This window comes from Moschus berezovskii, chromosome 22 (genome assembly GCF_049115385.1).
Source record: "Moschus berezovskii isolate FMDL1 chromosome 22, NW_MosBer_1.0, whole genome shotgun sequence".
Taxonomy (NCBI): Eukaryota; Metazoa; Chordata; class Mammalia; order Artiodactyla; family Moschidae; genus Moschus; species Moschus berezovskii.
In genome coordinates this window covers 6,885,617-6,903,849 of record NC_142481.1, presented here as the reverse complement: position 1 = coordinate 6,903,849, position 18,233 = coordinate 6,885,617, and the positions used below count along the sequence as shown (strand labels likewise).

Here is an 18,233-nt window from a genome sequence, read left to right as displayed (position 1 = left end):
CATCATGAGAAACGCTGGGCTGGATGAAGCACAAGCTGGAATCAAGATTGCTGGAAGAAATATCAATAACTTCAGATACGCAGATGACACCACCCTTATGGCAGAAAGTGAAGCACTAAAGAGCGTCTTGATGAAAGTGAAAGAGGAGAGTGAAAAAGTTGGCTTAAAGCTCAACATTCAGAAAAATAAGATCATGGCATCTGGTCTCATCACTTCATGGCAAAGAGATGGGGAAACAATGGAAACAGTGGCTGACTTTATTTTTGGAGGCTCCAAAATCACTGCAGATGGTGACTGTAGCCATGAAATTAAAAGACGCTTACTCCTTGGAAGGAAAGCTATGACCAACCTAGATAGCATATTAAAAAGCAGAGACATTACTTTGTCAACAAAGGTCCATCTAGCCAAGGCTATGGTTTTTCCAGTGGTCATGTATGGATGTGAGAGTTGGGCTATAAAGAAAGCTGAGCGCTGAAGAATTGATGCTTTTGAACTGTGGTTCAACTGTTGGAGAAGAGTCTTGGGAGTCCCTTGGACTGCAAGGAGATCCAACCAGTCCATCCTAAAGGAAATCAGTGCTGAATACTCATTGGAAGGACTGATGCTGAAGTTAAAGCTCCAATATGTTGGCCACCCGATTTGAAGAGCTGACTCATTTGAAAAGACCCTGATGCCGGGAAAGATTGAAGGTAGGAGGAGAAGGGGACGACAAAGGATGAGATGGTTGGACGGTATCACCGACTCAATGGACATGAGTTTGAGTAAACTCTGGGAGTTGGTGATGGACAGGGAGGCCTGGCGTGTTGCAGTCCATGGGGTCACACAGAGTCAGACATGACTGAGTGACTGAACTGAAACTTGACACAGATTCAGAGGCCGGAAGAGATTGGGTGTCTGGACTTTGGTCTGAGGGAAGAGGGGCTTTTGCGTTGGATCGCCAGAGGAAGTTGAGACATTCTGCAGGGACAGTGGAATCCCTGCAATATGCGGAGGGGAGGGAGAGTGGGAGGTGAGGAGAGAAGGAAAGTTGGTGGAGCTCCCACAAGAGGAGAATGTTGACGGGGAGGGTGTTCTGGAGGGGCAACTGGAAAGACTGGCAGAGAGGATCCTGTGTCAGCAGCTTCTGATGTGCGACTCTCCGGGGAGCCTCTGACGGCAGGCAGGGGTGTGGCCAGGCTGAGTCACTGGGGCTTCTGCCTTCTCCCTTTGTGAGGCCCCTTCTTGAGGATAGGAGCCCACCTACCCTGGTTCCCAGCCCCCCATCTCCCCTGACACCCTGGAGGCTGGGTGTTCACTTTTGGTCACACAGTCCCTGTGTGACCCAGGGGTCCTGTCTTCCTGCCAGCCTTCTGCTTCCCCCTCGTTCTCCTAATACATCACCTGTGGAATGCCTAGAAACACTTTCACATCCCTCTACACCCTGATGAAGTGGCATATTCTCTAATGCCGCCCTTTTACTCTCCCTGCCTTATCATTCTTTCTCGCTCCCATTTTACAGATGAGGAAAACTGAGACCTGAAAAATGGAGAAAAATATGCCACTGGGCCGGGAGGCAGGACAAGGGACCAAACATCAGATACATTTTTCTTTCCCGTCTCCCTCTCTTCAGGGTGTCTTCTCCTTCACTTTGGAGCTCCAGAGCTTCTCCACCTTTGTTTTTCAGGCTATTAAAGTGCACACCCACAGGAAAGTAAATGGAAAGAAGCAGGCACCCCGTGACTACCACCGTATGCAGGTTGGTACAAGTCCTTTCAGATTTTATTTTGTGAATATTTTCATTTTACATAGTGAGAACCACATACACATATATTTCTGCGTATTCCTTCCTTTTAATATCACATAGCATAAACATCCTCACATGATACTAAGAATTCTGCATAATTATTATCCTTAACAGCTTCAGAACATCCTTGCCTCCAACCAGCCTACTGTTTGAACAATCCACTGTTTCTAGACACCTTCTGTGTTTCCACTATTTTGTTAGGAAAAATAACACTGTGATAAATTCAAACTTTGCTCCACATTTTGGATTTTTTTTTTTTAGTAGATAACTAGAATTACTAGGTCAAAGGTGGAGGACAAAACAAATGTCCCCACTCACACTGCCAAATCACCTTCCGTTAAACTGGATGAATTTACAGTTTCAGTGGCAGAGAGCGCTGGTCTCAATACATCCTTACAGACATCCAGGTTTTTGTATTTGTTTTGGTTTTTAGGTCCTTACTGATTTGATTGGCTTACACATAAACTGTTGGGGGTTTGACACGCCTCTGAGGATAGATAAAGTCAGGTAGGACTGTAGGTCACCGAGGTCCTTGTTGCTGCAGATTTCCTGTTCCAGGGCATAGGGATGAAGAGATGGGAGTGGAGGGATCAGCGATGTCTTCTCATGGTGTCTTTTATCCAGTCGACATACTTGCAGACTTGGGTATAGACACCTGGGTCGTTGGGTTGGCCGCAAGGGAAACTTCCCCAGGACACCACGCCTTGCAAGGTACCTTTGCACATCAGTGGTCCCCCTGAGTCACCCTGGAAAGGATAAAGCAAATTAGCTTCAGCTTCAGAGGGACGCTCCTGCCCCCGCCTTGGTTGTCAGTCTTTGTCAGGCAGACCCTGGATTTCCACCACGGCCAGTGGGGAGAGATTCATTGCTTCTGGGGACCAATGGAAGAGCAGAAATTAGGGCCATTGAGAAGATAAACCACCATCTCTAAAGACATTGGCTTGAGCCCCAGCCCATGGGACCAATGACAGGGAAGGGGCAGGGCTTCTGGCGGTCAAAACCCCATTTCTTCCAGGTCAAAACCCCATTTCTTCCAGGTTGTCCCCATTTCTTCCAGGTCAAAACCCCATTTCTTCCAGGTCATCCAGGATTCTGGCACTAAGCCAAGGGAGGAAGGAGTAATATCTCCAGGGGATGGATAGATGTGTGAAAGGGGAACGGGGTGGCCCTGGAACCCAGGGGCCAAACTGATGACATAATTCACAAGGCCCAGTGCAAAATGAAAATGCGAAGAATTCCCTGGTGGTCCATTGGTTAAGACTTGGCACTTTCACTGCCGTGGCCTGGGTTTGAGCTCTGGTGGGAGAACTAAGATTTCCCAAGTGACTTGGCATTGCAAAAAAAAAGAGAAAGTAAATGCGGGCTCCATAGCTGAAAAAGTACTAAGAATTTCAAAACAGCAACGGGAAAGTGTTAAACCAAGCGTGGGACTCTCCCGAGTGTGGGACCCTGTGTCACGGTACGACTCGCACATTCAAGAAGCTGGCCGTCTCTAGGGGAGGAAGAGGATGCCTTACTCTGTGGGACACACCTTCCTGTCCCATCACCCCATCCCTCACACACATGGTCCCCCTATTCCTGACAGCTGAGGGTGCCAGTGAAAGGCAAAGGAGTGCAGGCGGGGAGGTGTGGGGAGAGAGACAAGGAAAGGCAAGGAGTCACAGAGAAAAGGAACGGAGGGGACTGCCATGGTGGTCAAGTGGCTAAGAATCCACCTTCCAATGTGGGAGACATGGAAGCTCAGGGAACTAAGATCCCACATGCTGTGGGACAATGAAGAGGAAAAAAACAGGCAGCGAGGTATAGCAAAGGATGGAGAAGGGGCTGCCAGTGGGGGTGGAGGGGGCAACACAGATGGAAAGAATGAAAAGAAGTTCAGTGTAAATAGAGATGTGGATGTACTAGTTTGCATTCCCACCAACAGTGCAACCACTATGGAGAACAATGTGGAGATTCCTTAAAAAACTGGAAATAGAACTGCCATACGACCCAGCAATCGCACTCCTGGGTATACACACCGAGGAAACCAGAACTGAAAGAGACACATGTACTCCAATGTTCATCGCAGCACTGTTTATAATAGCAAGGACATGGAAGCAACCTAGACGTCCATCTGCAGATGAATGGATAAGAAAGCTGTGGTACATATACACAATGGAGTATTACTCAGCAATTAAAAAGAATACATTTGAATCAGTTCTAATCAGGTGGATGAAACTAGAGCCTATTATACAGAGTGAAGTAAGCCAGAAAGAAAAACACCAATACAGTATACTAACGCATATATATGGAATTTAGAAAGATGGACAGCAAAAGAGACACAGATGTATAGAACAGTCTTTTGGACTCTGTGGGAGAGGGCGAGGATGGGATGATTTGGGAGAATGGCATTGAAACATGTATATTATCATATGTGAAATGAATCACCAGTCTAAGTTCGATGCATGATACAAGATGCTCAGGGCTGGTGTGCTGGGATGAACCAGAGGGATGGGATGGGGAGGGAGGTGGGAGGGGGGTTCAAGATGGGGAACATATGTACACCCAGGGCAGATTCATGTCAATGTATGGCAAAACCAATACAATAATGTAAAGTAATTAGCCTCCAATTAAAATAAATAAATTTTAAAAAAGAATATTAAAAAAAAAAGAGAGATGTGGAAAGATGATGCCCAGATACAGACTGAAAGTGAAAGTCGCTCAGTCGTGTCTGACTCTTTGTGACCCCAGGGGCTATACAGTCCATGGGATTCTCCAGGCCAGAATACTGAAGTGGGCAGCCTTTCCTTCTCCAGGGGATCTTCCCAACCCAGGGATCGAACCTAGGTCTCCAGCACTGCAGGTGGATTCTTTACCAGCTGAGCCACCAGGGAAGCCCAAGAACACTGGAGTTGGTAGCCTATCCCTTCTCCGCGGATCTTCCCAACCCAGGGATCAAACTGGGGTCTCCTGCATTGTAGCTGGATTCTTTACCAACTGAGCTATCACAGAGAGGGGGTTACAAAGAACAGGGGAGAAAGAATTCCTGGCCTAAGACTGGGTCCCAAGGGAGGGGAGTGAGACCTTAACTTCAAGCACACAATCTCAGTAATTGCAATAAATACTATTTTAATGCAATAGCTTAAAATTTGAATTTAATATGAAAAAGTTCATGATGAACACTGTATCCCAATTTTAGATAAAGGCTCAGGTACCAGGCTGTGCTGAGACTCACTGAAGCCTGAGGTAGATGAGAAATTCAGTAAGACTGAGGCCTCTTTATTGAAAATTCTGATATTTTGTTCATCGTGGACTTTTGCATGAATTGACAAAAAAAAAATATTGCATTAGAATGTGATTTATCTTGATTACTGAGTTTTTGGGCACCTCTTCCCCTAAAAGTTTGTGTTTGGGGGCTTCACTGGTGACTCAGTTGGTAAAGAATCCGCATGCAATGCAGGACACCTGGGTTTGATCCCCGGGTTTGGAAGATCCCTTTGACAAGAAAAGGGCAACCCACTCCAGTGTTCTTGCCTGGAGAATCCCATGGACAGAGGAGCCTGGTGGGTTACAGTCCATGGAGCTGCAAAGAGTCAGACACCACTGAACGACTCAACCACCACCACTGTGTTCATGGGTTGCGATACTCAACAAAGATGTCAGTTAAAAAATAAATACAGTTTGTGTTTGAAGCCAAGGCCACACATGCCTACCCTTTGGCCCCCAGGTCCCCCACCCCCAGGCCCTCCCATTCATTTTTCTGCCTCATCCTCAGAGTCACATCAGCCCGGGCTCCCACTACTGACCTGAGCAGAGAATGGGGTAGCGAGAGCTAGGAAAGCTGAGCCTGGGGCGGGGCGGGGGGGGGGGGGGCGTGGGACTGATGGAGAAGGCTCCGCACCAAGGTCAGCTGCAGAGATTCTGGGTGAAGGGGGACAATGGGGGCTCTGCGCTCAGATGAAGCAGCCGGGGACCCGGGGCAGGGGAGGAAGGGGGGCTCACGTTGCAGGCGTTGGTGCTGGAGTTGGGGATGCCAGCACAGAGCATGGAGTCTCCCAGCAGGTCCTTGTAAACCTTCCTGCAGTCTTGCGGGGAGATGAGCTTGACGTCTGTGCACATGAGCTGCGCTGGAAAGGTCACTGCGGGATGGGGGGGCCTCAGTCAGAGGTCTGGGGTCCGGATGGGGAGAGGATGGGGCCCAGGATTCTAGACCCTGAAGGACGAGGGGAGGAGGGCTGGGGGGAGGGGCTCCGCATTCGGATTATGAGAAAGGGGCTGGGGGAGGGAGGGTCAGGCTCTGGGGCCCCTGGGCCTCCCAGGCAGCCTCACCGTCAGGACTGGTGGTGGTACCCCAGCCGGAGACGGTGCACGTGGTCCCAGGGGGCTCGCAGCGGGAGGGCAGGCTGACTTTCTTCACACTGGATGACAGCATCGCCCGGCCATTCAGCTTCACCAGCATGAGGTCGTTGGCGTGGGTCTGCGTGGAGTATCCCGGGTGGCGGAAGGACCGCGTGGCCTTGACCTTTTGGCCGCCCACCAGCCGGTCACTGCCCATGTGCACGGTGTACTCACTGCAGGGGGCGGCAGTGTTCAGAGATGCTGTGAGTGAGACGGGGGGCGGGGACCAGAGAGAGAGGGGCGGGGACCAGAGGAAGGGCTGGGAGTGCCCCCACGTACTTCATCTTGCAGTGGGCAGCGGTGAGCACCCACTGCTCGTTGAGCAGCACGCCTCCGCAGTGGAGCTGACTGCCCTTGAGCAGGGCCACCTGCCAGGGCTGGGAGCCTCCTGGACACGGGACTCCATCAATAATCTTCTCCCCACTCTTGTCACCCTGGTCTGGACAGAGACATGGAGGAACACATGGGCAGCAAGCCTCGGAGGAAGACTGAGTCAGCGCTGAGGGGTTTGGAGGCAGATGGAGACAGACAGACAGACAAGGAGACAGGCAGAAAAGGAGAACAGTGCAGAAAGAGCAGGAGATGGAGACGGAGAGATAGAGGCAGCCTGCTCAGAAACCCAGGAGGAGCATCTGCCAAAGCTGATGGGAGAGAGACTGCGTGCCTGAGGCAGGGTCTGCGGGGCACAGAGACCCCGCGAGGCAGAAGGAAGCAGGAAGGAAGGAGGCAGAAGGCAGGGGAGTCTTGTCTTCCGAAGGAGGAAGCTGCTGGAGCCGGGGGAGCCCCCGAGGAGGGCCATCGGGGCTGCAGAAGGGAGGTCAGGGGTGGGGGCAGCCCCCCACCCAGCCCGGGCGGGTCCCCACCTTCCTGTGCAACAGATTCCAGGGCAAAGGTCAGCAGCAGGATCAGCAGAGGTATCGCCATGGTGACCCCTCTGAGCCTCTCAGGGGCTGCCGGGCAGGGAGGGGTCTCTTCTGATGGGGCTGAAAAGGACAGAGTTGGGGAAGCGGGAGTCCTGGTCCCCAGCCCCTCCTCCCTCTGACCCAGGACTCCAGGCCCCCAGACGCCCTTCCCCTGGGCACCCAGGAATCTGGGCTCCCATCCCTCCCCATCCATCAATCTGTATTCCTAGTTCCTTTTCCCCTGAGACCTCAAATTCTAGACCTCCAGCCCCTCGACCGTCAGAACCAGGCGTCCAGGCTTCCCTCCGCCCCCTCCCCTCAGGAACAGGAGTCAGGGGTCCCGCCCCGTCTCCCTCCTCTCCCCCTACCGTAGATGAAGCCCCTTCTCAGCTCGGGGAGGTCAGATCCGCCAGACTCGCTTGGGAGCCAGGCGTCTCCAGCCCGGCGCAGGGCGGCCGTCTTATACCGAGTCCGCCCGCGCCCCCGCCCTCGGCGCCCTGGGGTGCAGGTGGGGCCGGCTCTGGGACGCCCCCTCCCGCGTTCGCAGTTATCTCGAACCCCTGCGGCAGCCCAGGCGCTCGCACTCGGCCCTCCCCACCCTCTCACCCCCGCGCCTTCGAGCCGGCAAGCCGGGTGCAGCTGCCGAGGGAGGGCCCAGACGCTCCCGCCCTGAGCGCCGGGGGCGGGTTCAGGGGGCAGCAGGCTCAGGAAATGGGCTCCGGCTGGGCCCTCCCCTGGGGCCGTTTTCTCGCCCCCGTCCCCTCTCCGGGGTGCCCTAGAGCCTATACCCTAATTCTCACCAGTTCGGGAGGATTCCTTCAGGCTGCAACCCAGCAGTCTTTGAACCTGAACCCATCCCCAACCCTCGTAGAGTCTTAGTCGCTCAGTCGTGTCTGACTCTGCCACCCCGTGGACTGGAGCCCCCACCAGGCTCCTCTGTCTATGACATTCTCCAGGCAAGAACGCTGCGGCGGGTTGCCATTCCTTTCTCCAGGGGGTCTTCCCGACCCAGGGATCGAACCCAGGTCTCCTGAATTACAGGCAGATTCTTTTTAATTTAACCCTCATGTACGGTATGAATTAAGAAGAGGAGGCTCTGTCCTAACTGGATAAATGCTTACTGTTGCCATATCATCTGTGTTTCCTATTACACCCAGATTTCTATACATACTCTGTATTTATAACAAAAGCGTCCGTACTAAACATTGTCTACTAATATTACCTCTTTCTTTATAAATTACTTTGAAGAATTTTTCCTCTTCGTATATTTAGATGGGTTCCCCTTTCTTCTTAAAGGTTGCATAATAATATTCCATATTATAGTTGTATCATGATTTATGCAATCTGTTTCAAATTAGAGTATGTTTGGATAGTTTTAATTGTAATAATGCTGGGTTGCGCTTCCTTGTACATTCATCTTTGCTAATTATGTTCATTCAAGAAATATTTACTGAGCATCTGTTCTGTGCCAGAAATTATTCTGGCTCCTGGGGACATTGTGGTCAGCATTCCTTCATACAGGCTCTTGTTCTAGTGGGTGGAGACTGGGAATGCAAAAATAAGCGTGTAAAATACATGCTTTGTTTGTTAGATGTTGGCTAAGTACTGGAGAGAAAAATAAAAGCAGGGAAGAGGGACAGGGAGCTACTGGTTTCCCCCACTCTCAGGGACCCCTGGGGCTGTATTATTAGGAAGATTCCACATGAAGATGACATTTGAACAAAATCTTAAAGAAGTTGGTTAATGGGTCCATGTGGCTTCTTGGAAGGAGTGAGTTCTAGGCTGAGCAAATGGGCCAGTAAGTTAGGCAAGAGGCGTGGATAGAATGATCTAGCAGGGGAGCCCTTTTGGAAATTTTCATTTATTTCTTTTTGGCTGTGCTGGGTCTTCGTGGCTGCCCAAGGACTTTCTCTAGTTGCGGTGGATGGGGGCTGCTCTCTGTTGCGGGGCTCCAGCTTCTCATTGCAGTGGCTTCTCTTGCTGCACAGCCCAGGCTTTAGGTGTGTGGGCTTCAATAGTGGTGGCTTGTGGGTTCTACAGAGCGAGCTCAAAAGTTGTGGCCCATGGGCCTAGTTGCTTCTAGGCACGTGGAACCTTCCCTGACCAGGGGTCGAACCCATGTCCCCTGCATTGAAAGGCGGACTCTTATCCTCTGTGCCGCAAGATAAGTCGAAGGGAGCCCTTTGGCAGGAGCTGAATGAGCAGGAGCCCCAGGGCAGGTGACGCAGTAACAGGACTCGGATGACACAGGATCTTGAGAATCAGTGTAGGACTTTGGCACTTACCTTGAGTAAGATAGGTACCATTATACCTGAAGGCCACTTCCTAAAAGTGGAATTGACCCCAGCTTCTAAATTAGACCCCCAGATGTGATCTGGTTTACCCTGAGCCTAAATCTCACCTCAATTCTGACCCCTAACCAAATTCTAGGTTTGTCCCACAATAGACATTACTGATGCCTACTTAAGCGTTCACTCCTTCTGCCTTTCTATCAGAACTCCAATTTTGTTTGGATCATCTTTTATCCTTATCATGACTATGAAGTTTACCACACCAAGCAGGAAAACCATATCCTACCCACCAGGGATTGGTTTAGAAATGAACATGTGATGCAAGTGTGGCCAATGAGAAGTGAAGAGGAGGCCCCTGGGGCTTTCTTATTTTCAAAAAGAGACACTGGCAGAATTCTCTTTTCTTTCTTCCAGATAGTACCTCCTCTGGATGTAAGTTTTGGAAGCATGGCAGCCTTCCTGGGACTGGGGAGAGAAGTGGCTGGTGGACCAAGCCAAAACACCGCAGATGGTCAAGCAGAGAGATGGAGTGATGTAACAGGATTTGTACTTTCCAAATATCACTGTGGCTGCTATATGAAGGATGGATTTTAAGGGGGTGTGGAGACATGAGAAAACTATTGTTATTGTTCTGATGAGCAATGATGATGACTTGGATATAAGCCATTTGGGAGGTGGGGATGGTAATAAGTGGAGGGATTCAAGGTGCATGTAGAAGAATCAACAGGTCTTGGCAATGGATTAAATGGAAGCTGGAGAGAGGGAGGCAGATGTTAAGACTTCAAAGTCTCTCGATTGATGGAGGTCTCTTCAGTCCCAGCCAGACACCAGTTCCATACTTCCTTTGCCCTGAGACTCATGTCCTGGTGTTCGGCCTCAAGACTCATCGGCCGGCTCACCGTCACACCTGAGCATTGGAACCTCGCTGTCCTGCAGCTGTGCCTTGCCCTAAGGCATCCCGGACATTGTCATCCTGGAACTTTCTGATTCAGCTTCTTAGGTTCTGAAAGCCCATTGTTGCTGACTTTCAGGATTCCCTTCCCCACTTTTTTCAACATCGGCCCCCACTTCTTTTGGAAAGCTGCCCCCACTTGCATATAGTTCTGGTGAAACTGTTAATCGTAGTTTTCCAAAACAGTCCCACCCATTGGTATAGATGCATGGTCCAGTTAAGCCGAGATCATGGTTTCCTCCCTAGAAATAATGATTGATCCAATCAGTGGGTGGGTTCAGTTCAAGCTGGACCAATCAGAATTCTTCCCTGGGATTCATATTAAGATGCTGGGAGAAAAGAGATCTTTATTTCTGTTGGGTTTGCTGAACTGGGGCTGTCTGAGGCTACTATGTTTCCCGAGTGTGAAGACATTTGTCTACAGAGGCCGAAATGAGATCCATGGGAGGAGAAAAGAGATGAGCCGAGATGAGAAACAGTCCGCACACATGAGAGCGAAACAGAGGCAGAGAGAGCAGGGAGAGAGCGAAATTGCCACAGAGGGACAGAGGGACGACTGGCTTAACTCACCAATTCAGGTGGGCTCCCCAGGTGGTGCTAGTGGTAAAGAATCCACCTGCCAAAGCAGGAGATGCGAAGGACATGGGTCCGACGATCCCTAGGTTGGGAAGATATCCTGGAGTAGGAAATGACAACCCACTGCAGTATTCTTGCCATGGATAATTCCATGGACAGAGGAGGCTGGTGGTGTTACAGTCCATGGGGTCACAAAGAGTCGGACGTGACTGAGCACAGACACACACACATCAACTCAGGTACTTGAGACTCTGATATCCATGTCACTTCCTCTAATATTGTGAATCATCTCTAAGGTCCCCCTAAGCACCTAAACCAGCCAGTCCCCCTCTGTGCATAAAGCCAGTTTGAACTGCAGCTCAGCCACTTGTATGCAAAAGTTCCCTGACATAAACAGCCCTTCCAGCTTTTGTGCTGCCTCAGGCTCATGGGTGCATATGTTAGCTATTCATGTATTTCCTGGACCCTACTCTGCATAGCTCACAGTTCATAAGCAGAAATCTCCCCATAGTCAGAGCTATGGTTTTTCCCGGTAGTCATGTACAGATGTGAGAGTTGGACCCTAAAGAAGGCTTAGCACCAAAGCATTGATGCTTTCAAGCTGTGGTGCTGGAGAAGACTCTTGACAGTTCCCTGGACTGCAAGGAGATCAAATCAGTCAATCCTAAAGGAACTAAGTCCTGAATATTCATTGGAAGGACTGAAGCTCCAGTTCTTTGGCCTCCTGATGGGAAGAGCTGCTGCTGCTGCTAAGTCGCTTTAGTCGTGTCCAATTCTGTGCGGCCCCATAGATGGCAGCCCACCAGGCTCCCTGGTCCCTGGGATTCTCCAGGCAAGAACATTGGAGTGGGTTGCCATTTCCTTCTCCAATGCATGAAAGTGAAAAGGAAAAGTGAAGTCGCTCAGTCGTGTCTGACTCTTCGTGACCCCATGGACTGCAGCCTACCAGGCTCCTCCATCCATGGGATTTTCCAGGCAAGAGTACTAGAGTGGGGTGCCATTGCCTTCTCCGGATGGGAAGAGCTGACTCACTGGAAAAGACCCTGATGCTGGGAAATATTGGGGACAGGAGGAAGAAGGGGCTGACAGAGGATGAGATGCTTGGATGGCATCACCAACTCAATGGACATGAATTTGAGCAAATTCCAGGAGATAGTGAAGGACAGAGGAACCTGGCATACTGCAGCCCACGGGGTCACAAAGAATTCCAAGACTGAGCGACTGAACAACAGCATCTCCCCCCGGAGCTTAGTAAGTTTGCTGCTCAGAAAAACAGAACAGAAACTCTTTTAATGGTCTTTTGCAGGCCAGTCCATTGGACATCTGAAAATCCTTATATCTTCTCTGTCCTCTGAAATTAACCTCCCATTTCTCCAAGTCCTCCCAGAAAAAAAAAGGGGGGGGTGGGCAGAATGACCATGGGGATTCTGATCTCTCCATCACCGGGGTGTAGACCCTCTGCCTCTCCACCTCTCCCAGGAGGGCCAAAGCACAGACAGGCAGGGAGCCAGGCTGATGCTGTGAGTTTATTGAGGGAGGTTTAGAGCTTGTCTTGGGATCAGCCCCTGCCGCCTATGGTCTTCTTAATCCAGTCCAGGGAGCGGCAGACTTTGCTGTAGACACCAGGTTTCTCAGGCCGCCCACAGGGGTCTGAGCCCCACGATGTGATGCCCTGGAGAACGCCATTGCACACCAGCGGGCCCCCAGAATCTCCCTAGAATGGGGAGAATAGAAGATTTTCACCTAAGTTGCTCAACTGTTACCAGCATTTCGTGGGCTTCCCTGGTGACTCAGATGGTAAAGAATCTGCCCACAATGCGGGAGACCTGGGTTCGGTTCCTGGGTCTGGAAGATCCCCTGGGGAAGGGGATGGCTACCCACTCCAGCATGCTTGCCTGGTGAATCCCCTGGACAGAGAAGCCCTGCGGGGCTACAGCCCGTGGGATCGCAAAGAGTCGGACTGACTGAGCAGCTATGGGAAACACACACACCAGCCTTCTTACCATCTCTGTCACGTGATTGGTTCCCCGGCCGTAAGATCATTGTATCCTGGGGCCAATGGTGAGAGAGAGGGGTGGGGCTTCCGTGTGTGGGGATACAGACAGGATGTCTAAGGGCAATGGAGGAAATCCTGATCAACGGGGGAAGAGAAGGCTCTCTGGAGGGTCCAATCCGGAGAGCAGGGAGTAGGAATTGCACTGGGGAGACTGAGCTCCTCCATACTTTGGCCACCTGATGCGAAGAGCCGACTCACTGGAAAAGACCCTGATGCTGGGAAAGACTGACATCAAGGAAACGGGACGGTAGAGGATGAGGCGGTTGGATGGCATCACCGACTCAATACACACAAGTTTGAGGAAACTCTGGGAGACAGTGAAGGACAGGGGAGCCTGGCATGCTGCAGTCCATGGGGTCGCAAAGAGTGGGACACGGCTGAGCGACTGAACAGTAACAACAATTCCTGGCCAATCTGGAAGAGATCATCTAGTTACAAAACACAGGAGAAAGGAGCCGGGTTCTTGTGGATATACACACACCCAAGGGGAAAAGGCGGGAGTATGTGGGAAGATATTATTGTCTCTAAGGAATCATCCGGAAAAGACTAGCTTCCATAGCAAGATCTACTCATGGAAATGATTCTGTCCTTGGCCAATAGGAAAAGGAATGATTCTATTCCTGGCCCATAGGAAAGGGAGCACTGAAGCATTGTCTTCAGGGACCAATCGTTAGCAAAGGGGGTGGGGACAAATCCGAGTGGAGCAGAACTTGCAGCCCAGTAGGTTAGAGAGTGCTGTATCAATGGCAGAGCCCAAGTTGTGTCATCTTGAGGATGGGGAGCCCACTGAGGGAGCCCTGAAATCAACGGTGCCATCCTCTGGCCAGTTGGTAAGACAGCGTTGCTCCCCAAGGAACCAGTCATAGGAGAAGGCAGCCATGCTAGGGAACCCAGTCAGGACCCGGAGAAAAGTAGCTTCCTCTACGATCATCGGGAAAGTCAGCACAAACTCCAGGTGCTAACAGTGGGAAAGAGGGCAGGGAGCTTATCCTTCATGGACTTAGCTTCTCACTCCCTTTAATCTCCTACCCCTCCCTGCACCTTCTCCCGCTGGCAAGCGTTCTCAAGGAAACAGCAAGGACGATTCAATTATTCTGATTCCTGCGCTGTGCAGCCTGCAGGGAGAGTGTGCCTCCGCTGAACTCGCTTTCCTCTCTGTAGAGACAGGGGTGCTGACTCTTTGGGATTGCTCCACTGCCAAGCCTCACATCTCTGCAAGGCGAGCGAGGAAAGAAGGGAGTTTCAGGACTTCCCCGGTGGCCTGGTGGATAGGAATCCACCTGCCAACGCAGGGGACTCGGGTTTGATCCCTGGCCCGGGAAGATCCCACATTCTGCAGAGCAACTAAGCCCGGGCGCCACAACTCCTGAGTTCACGCGCCTAGAGCCTGCGCTCGGCAGCAAGAGAGCAATTAGAGGCTCGCGCACCTCAACGAAGAGGAATTCCCCCGCTCCCCCCACACACACCCCACCCAGTTCGCTGCAACTGGAGGAAGCCCGAGCAAAGCCACGGAGACCCAGCACAACCAAAAATAAGTAAATAGAAGAGGGAGTTTCCGAAGGCACTCACCTGGCACGTGTCAGCCCCGCTGCTGTCGCTGGCACAGACCATGCTATCCGTGACTTGCCCTGGGTAAGCTTTCTCACACTGCTCCTGAGGAATGATTTTTACTTCTGCGCAGTTGAGGGTGTCAGGAAAATTCTCTGAGGGAGCAGAGGTTGTAAGTTGCCAGAGACAACAATCCTTTCCCTCCACCACTGTCGCGATCTAACCTCCCGTCTGTGCACCCACAGCTGCACGGGGCTTTCTGAGACCTCTCACAGAAGGGCACGTTCCCCTGTCATCACAGGAAACAAAGCTGCGGCCCCTGCTGTTTCTTTTTCTCCACCCAGAGGAGGACCTTGGGACCCTACTGTTTGTTTCTTGCCCTGAGGTCATTTTCAAATGCAGGATTGGGTGACTGGGGGACCTGGAAGCGTCCCTCTGTGACACCTCTGAATCTTTCCAATCTTCCCATTCGCAGACCAGCAGGTCCTCAATCTCAGCTCGGTCCTACTTCTTCCAATTATCACCTCTTCCTAAAAGCCTTTCCTGATTATTCTAACTACAACAACACGTCTCCATCACTCCCTTTCCCTTCCCCTCCCCCCTATAATACTCCATTATAGCTCTTGGCTCCACCTAATATTTCATTTGATATGTATTTGTCTATTGTCTATTCCCCCACCTAGCATGCAACTCCACAAGGCTTTGCATGGCATAATACCTGGGGCATATCAGATGCTCACAGAATAAGTGCTGAATTGACAATGGGCAGTGGAACTAGTTTTTCTTGTTAACCTTTGAAAAACAGAATTCAGAGGGAAAAATTCCACCTGGTACCTCCATGGACCAGAAGCTATATGCCCAGAATCTCATGTAACCCGCACATGAGTTCTTGGAAGGAGGGAGCCATTCACTCCTTCATCCATGCGTTCCTTCAACAAATGTTTACTGAGCACTTTATCCCGGTCACCACCCTGAACACTAGGAACCCAGTGAAGAAAACAGATATAATCTGAGCCCTCGTGGAGCTTAGAAACCTATCGGATAATTATCCCCATTTTGTAGCTGAGCAAAGTGAGGTCAAGAGATGGGAAGGGACTTGCCCAGAGAAAAGGGGCAGAACCATGGTTTGAACTGACCTGCCTGATTCATGAGCAGGTAGGTTTCCACAGCAGCCCATTGTTTTCTTGGGAGTCAGACAGGCAGGGACCTGAATCCTGATTTTTGCTTTCCTAGCAAATCACATCACCTCTGAGCTGAGCCCCAATCTCTTCATTGTGAAGCAGGGCAAAGGGCTCCCTGAACTCTGAAGCCCCAGAGGGAGGACCTCAGTGGAGTCCAGACTTGAGTCAAGAAAGAGGAGGGAGCTGGGGATCTAGACTGAATGTCCTGGGGGAGAAAAGGCCTGGACTCCTGGATGTGATGGGATCTGGGGCCAGAATCTTGGGTTCACCATGGAGAAGAGGGAGCATGTTTTCCTAGGCCACTGAGTCCCTGTATCCCAAGTCTGTTGTGAAGATTACGTAAAACTCTGAACAACAAAATAGGGTTTCCCTGGTGGTTCAGACGGTTAAGAATCTGCCTGCCAATGCAGGAGTCCCAGGTTCAATCTCTGGGTTGGAAAGATCCCCTGGAGAAGGGAATGGCTACCCACTCCAGTATTCTTGCCTGGAGAATTCCACGGACAGAGGAGCCTGGCGGGCTACAGTCCATGTGGTCACAAAGAGTCAGGCTCGACTAGCGAGGAACACTTTGACTTTCTGTACAACAAAAAGTCTCATAACTCTCCACCTTAACGGAGGAATGCATTCACTCATCACTCTTCATTCATCCATCCACTTTTCTGAGCCCTATTAAACTGTCTGTTTCCTTTTTCCCCATCATGCCTATCAATGTTCTGGTCTTGAAGGTTTCCAGCGTGGACCTGCTGTGACTGTCAACCTCACAATCACATTCCCTTCCTTTTCTGCTCTAGAGGCAAAGCGTCGCCAATGGCTTGGGGTCCACTGGGCCAACCAGCTCCTCCTCTCCCTCCCACTACCTCTGGGACTGGTGATAGTGCCCCAGCCAGAGATGGTGCACTTCTGGCCAACTTGAGGGCAGTGATCCGCCAGCTTGATGGGCTTCACTCTGGGCCCCAGGGATACCCGACCGCGTAGCTGAATGAGCATCACATCGTAGCTGTGGTCGTTGTCGCTGTTGTTGTAACAGGGGTGCGGGATGGACTGAGCCACGGCCCTCTCTTGTTCTGACTCATCCTTATTCTTCAGGCTGTGCGCTCCCACGCGGACCGTGTATTTCCTGTGACGATGGGGGTGGTTGGGCACCCGGGCAGGGATCTGGGCTCCCAGCCCCCTCCTCTCTGAAGCCCAAGGCCCCTCTCCTCTCAGACTTCCCTTCTCAGAGACCCAGTCCCCAGCTCGCCCCTCCTGAAGCAAAGCCCCAGCCTGCTCTTTCTCCACCGCCTCCGCTGCAGGCATCCACTCACTTTTTCTGACAGTGGGCTGCCGTAAGAACCCAGTTGTCCTCTATGAGAACGCCGCCGCAGACGAGCCGGACACCCTGGAACAAGGCCGTCTGCCATGGCTGAGAGTGGGGCTTGCACTCCTTGCCTTGCAGCACCTTGCTCTCCTGTGCCCTCACGTGTCCTGGAGGCAGGAGGGAGAAGTTTGGAGCAGGAAAACACAGTGGATTCAAACGGATATACATGCACACACCCTCCTCCAGCGTCTGCCGCCCGGCTTGCACATGCTACTGCACTGATGTGCACGTACACTCGTGGATGGCCATGAGTCACCAAACATGGAGTCACACACCTGAGCCTGCGTGCACCCGCCCCGTAGACCCGCGTGAATATCTGCGCCCCTCAGCAGGCAGCCCCGCTGGCTTTGGTGTGCTCCGGCAATACCCAGCAGAAACTAACACATTCCTACCTGCCGCCACGTGTACCAGGCCTCCACCCTCTGGAAACCCCACAGGAGCTCCCGCATGTCATCTCATCCTTCCCATCTCCCCACAGGCCGCCACAGGCACCCACGCAGCTACCATCACAGTGTTCCCCCAGGCTCACGTGCTCCACCGATGCCTTCTGGGCCCCCTCACCTGCCCAGGATTCCAACAGCAAGAGCGGGAGCATCCAGATCCAGACTGCAACCAGTGAGGGAGGTCTCATGGTGGGGCCTGGGAGAGGGAGAGGACAGGGCTGAGCGGAGGAGGAAGGAGGAGACCAAAACCCTAGTGATCTCGGGATTGGGGTGGGGGGAATCAAGACCCTGAACCATTCTTCTGGGTCTTGCAGGAAGCAGGAGCTGAGGACCCAGAGACTTGGGTCTGAAGAAGAATGAGATGGGGCTCCAGATTGCTGAATCTGAGTTGCTGGGAGCCCATGGGGCTGGGTTCCCACATTCCAAGGAAGGAAGGAAGGAGTCAGGGTCTCCAACTCCTGGGTCTGAAGGAACAGCCAACTAGGAGCTGAGACTCCTTAGTTCTGGAAAGCATGGGGCTGGGGTGCTGACTGCTGGGTCTCCAAGGAGGAAGGGATCTGAGGTTCTGGGGGAGGGGGTGGGGGTCTGATACCCTGTGCCTGAGAACTTTGGCATCTCACCTTATAGAATTCAGGGGGCGGGGTCACCTACTGATTCAGGCCCAGAGGAAGAGCTCCCAGTACTTCAGCTCTGCGTGCCTGGTACAAGATCCTGGAGCCTTTTAACTGGAACGGCCCGCCTCCCGATCCGACTCCTCCCACCCGGGA

General features: G+C 51.8%; 1 protein-coding gene across 4 annotated transcripts; it reads right to left on the bottom strand.

Moving 5' to 3' along the window:
• Positions 1-1,736: 1,736 nt before the first annotated feature.
• On the bottom strand, positions 1,737-18,174 carry LOC129546487 (kallikrein-7). Of its 4 annotated transcripts, none has more exons than XM_088830916.1 (6): positions 14,507-14,912; positions 7,024-7,143; positions 6,440-6,599; positions 6,092-6,333; positions 5,765-5,901; positions 1,737-2,529 (listed from the first exon to the last, which is right to left on the bottom strand). In XM_088830916.1, the coding sequence occupies exons 2-6, from the start codon at positions 7,082-7,084 to the stop codon at positions 2,374-2,376; spliced, it is 756 nt and encodes a 251-aa protein (XP_088687042.1). In that variant the 5' UTR covers positions 7,085-7,143; positions 14,507-14,912; the 3' UTR covers positions 1,737-2,373. The 4 variants fall into 4 exon arrangements, with proteins under 4 accessions (XP_088687042.1, XP_088687043.1, XP_055267468.1 ...); XM_088830917.1 differs by lacking the exon at positions 14,507-14,912 and adding an exon at positions 7,863-7,934; XM_055411493.2 differs by lacking the exon at positions 14,507-14,912 and adding an exon at positions 7,431-7,673.
• Between the last annotated feature and the right edge of the window lie 59 nt (positions 18,175-18,233).

What these genes read in the sequence shown, in the direction of transcription:
- LOC129546487 (XM_055411491.2), bottom strand. Translation starts at nt 17,654, where the DNA reads ATGAGACCTCCCTCACTGGTTGCAGTCTGGATCTGGATGCTCCCGCTC. An exon ending in GCAGCCCACTGTCAGAAAAA is followed by an intron (nt 16,784 to 16,970) that starts GTGAGTGGATGC and finishes CCATCGTCACAG; the next exon opens with GAAATACACGGTCCGCGTGG. An exon ending in GCGGGGCTGACACGTGCCAG is followed by an intron (nt 12,596 to 14,506) that starts GTGAGTGCCTTC and finishes TCCCCATTCTAG; the next exon opens with GGAGATTCTGGGGGCCCGCT.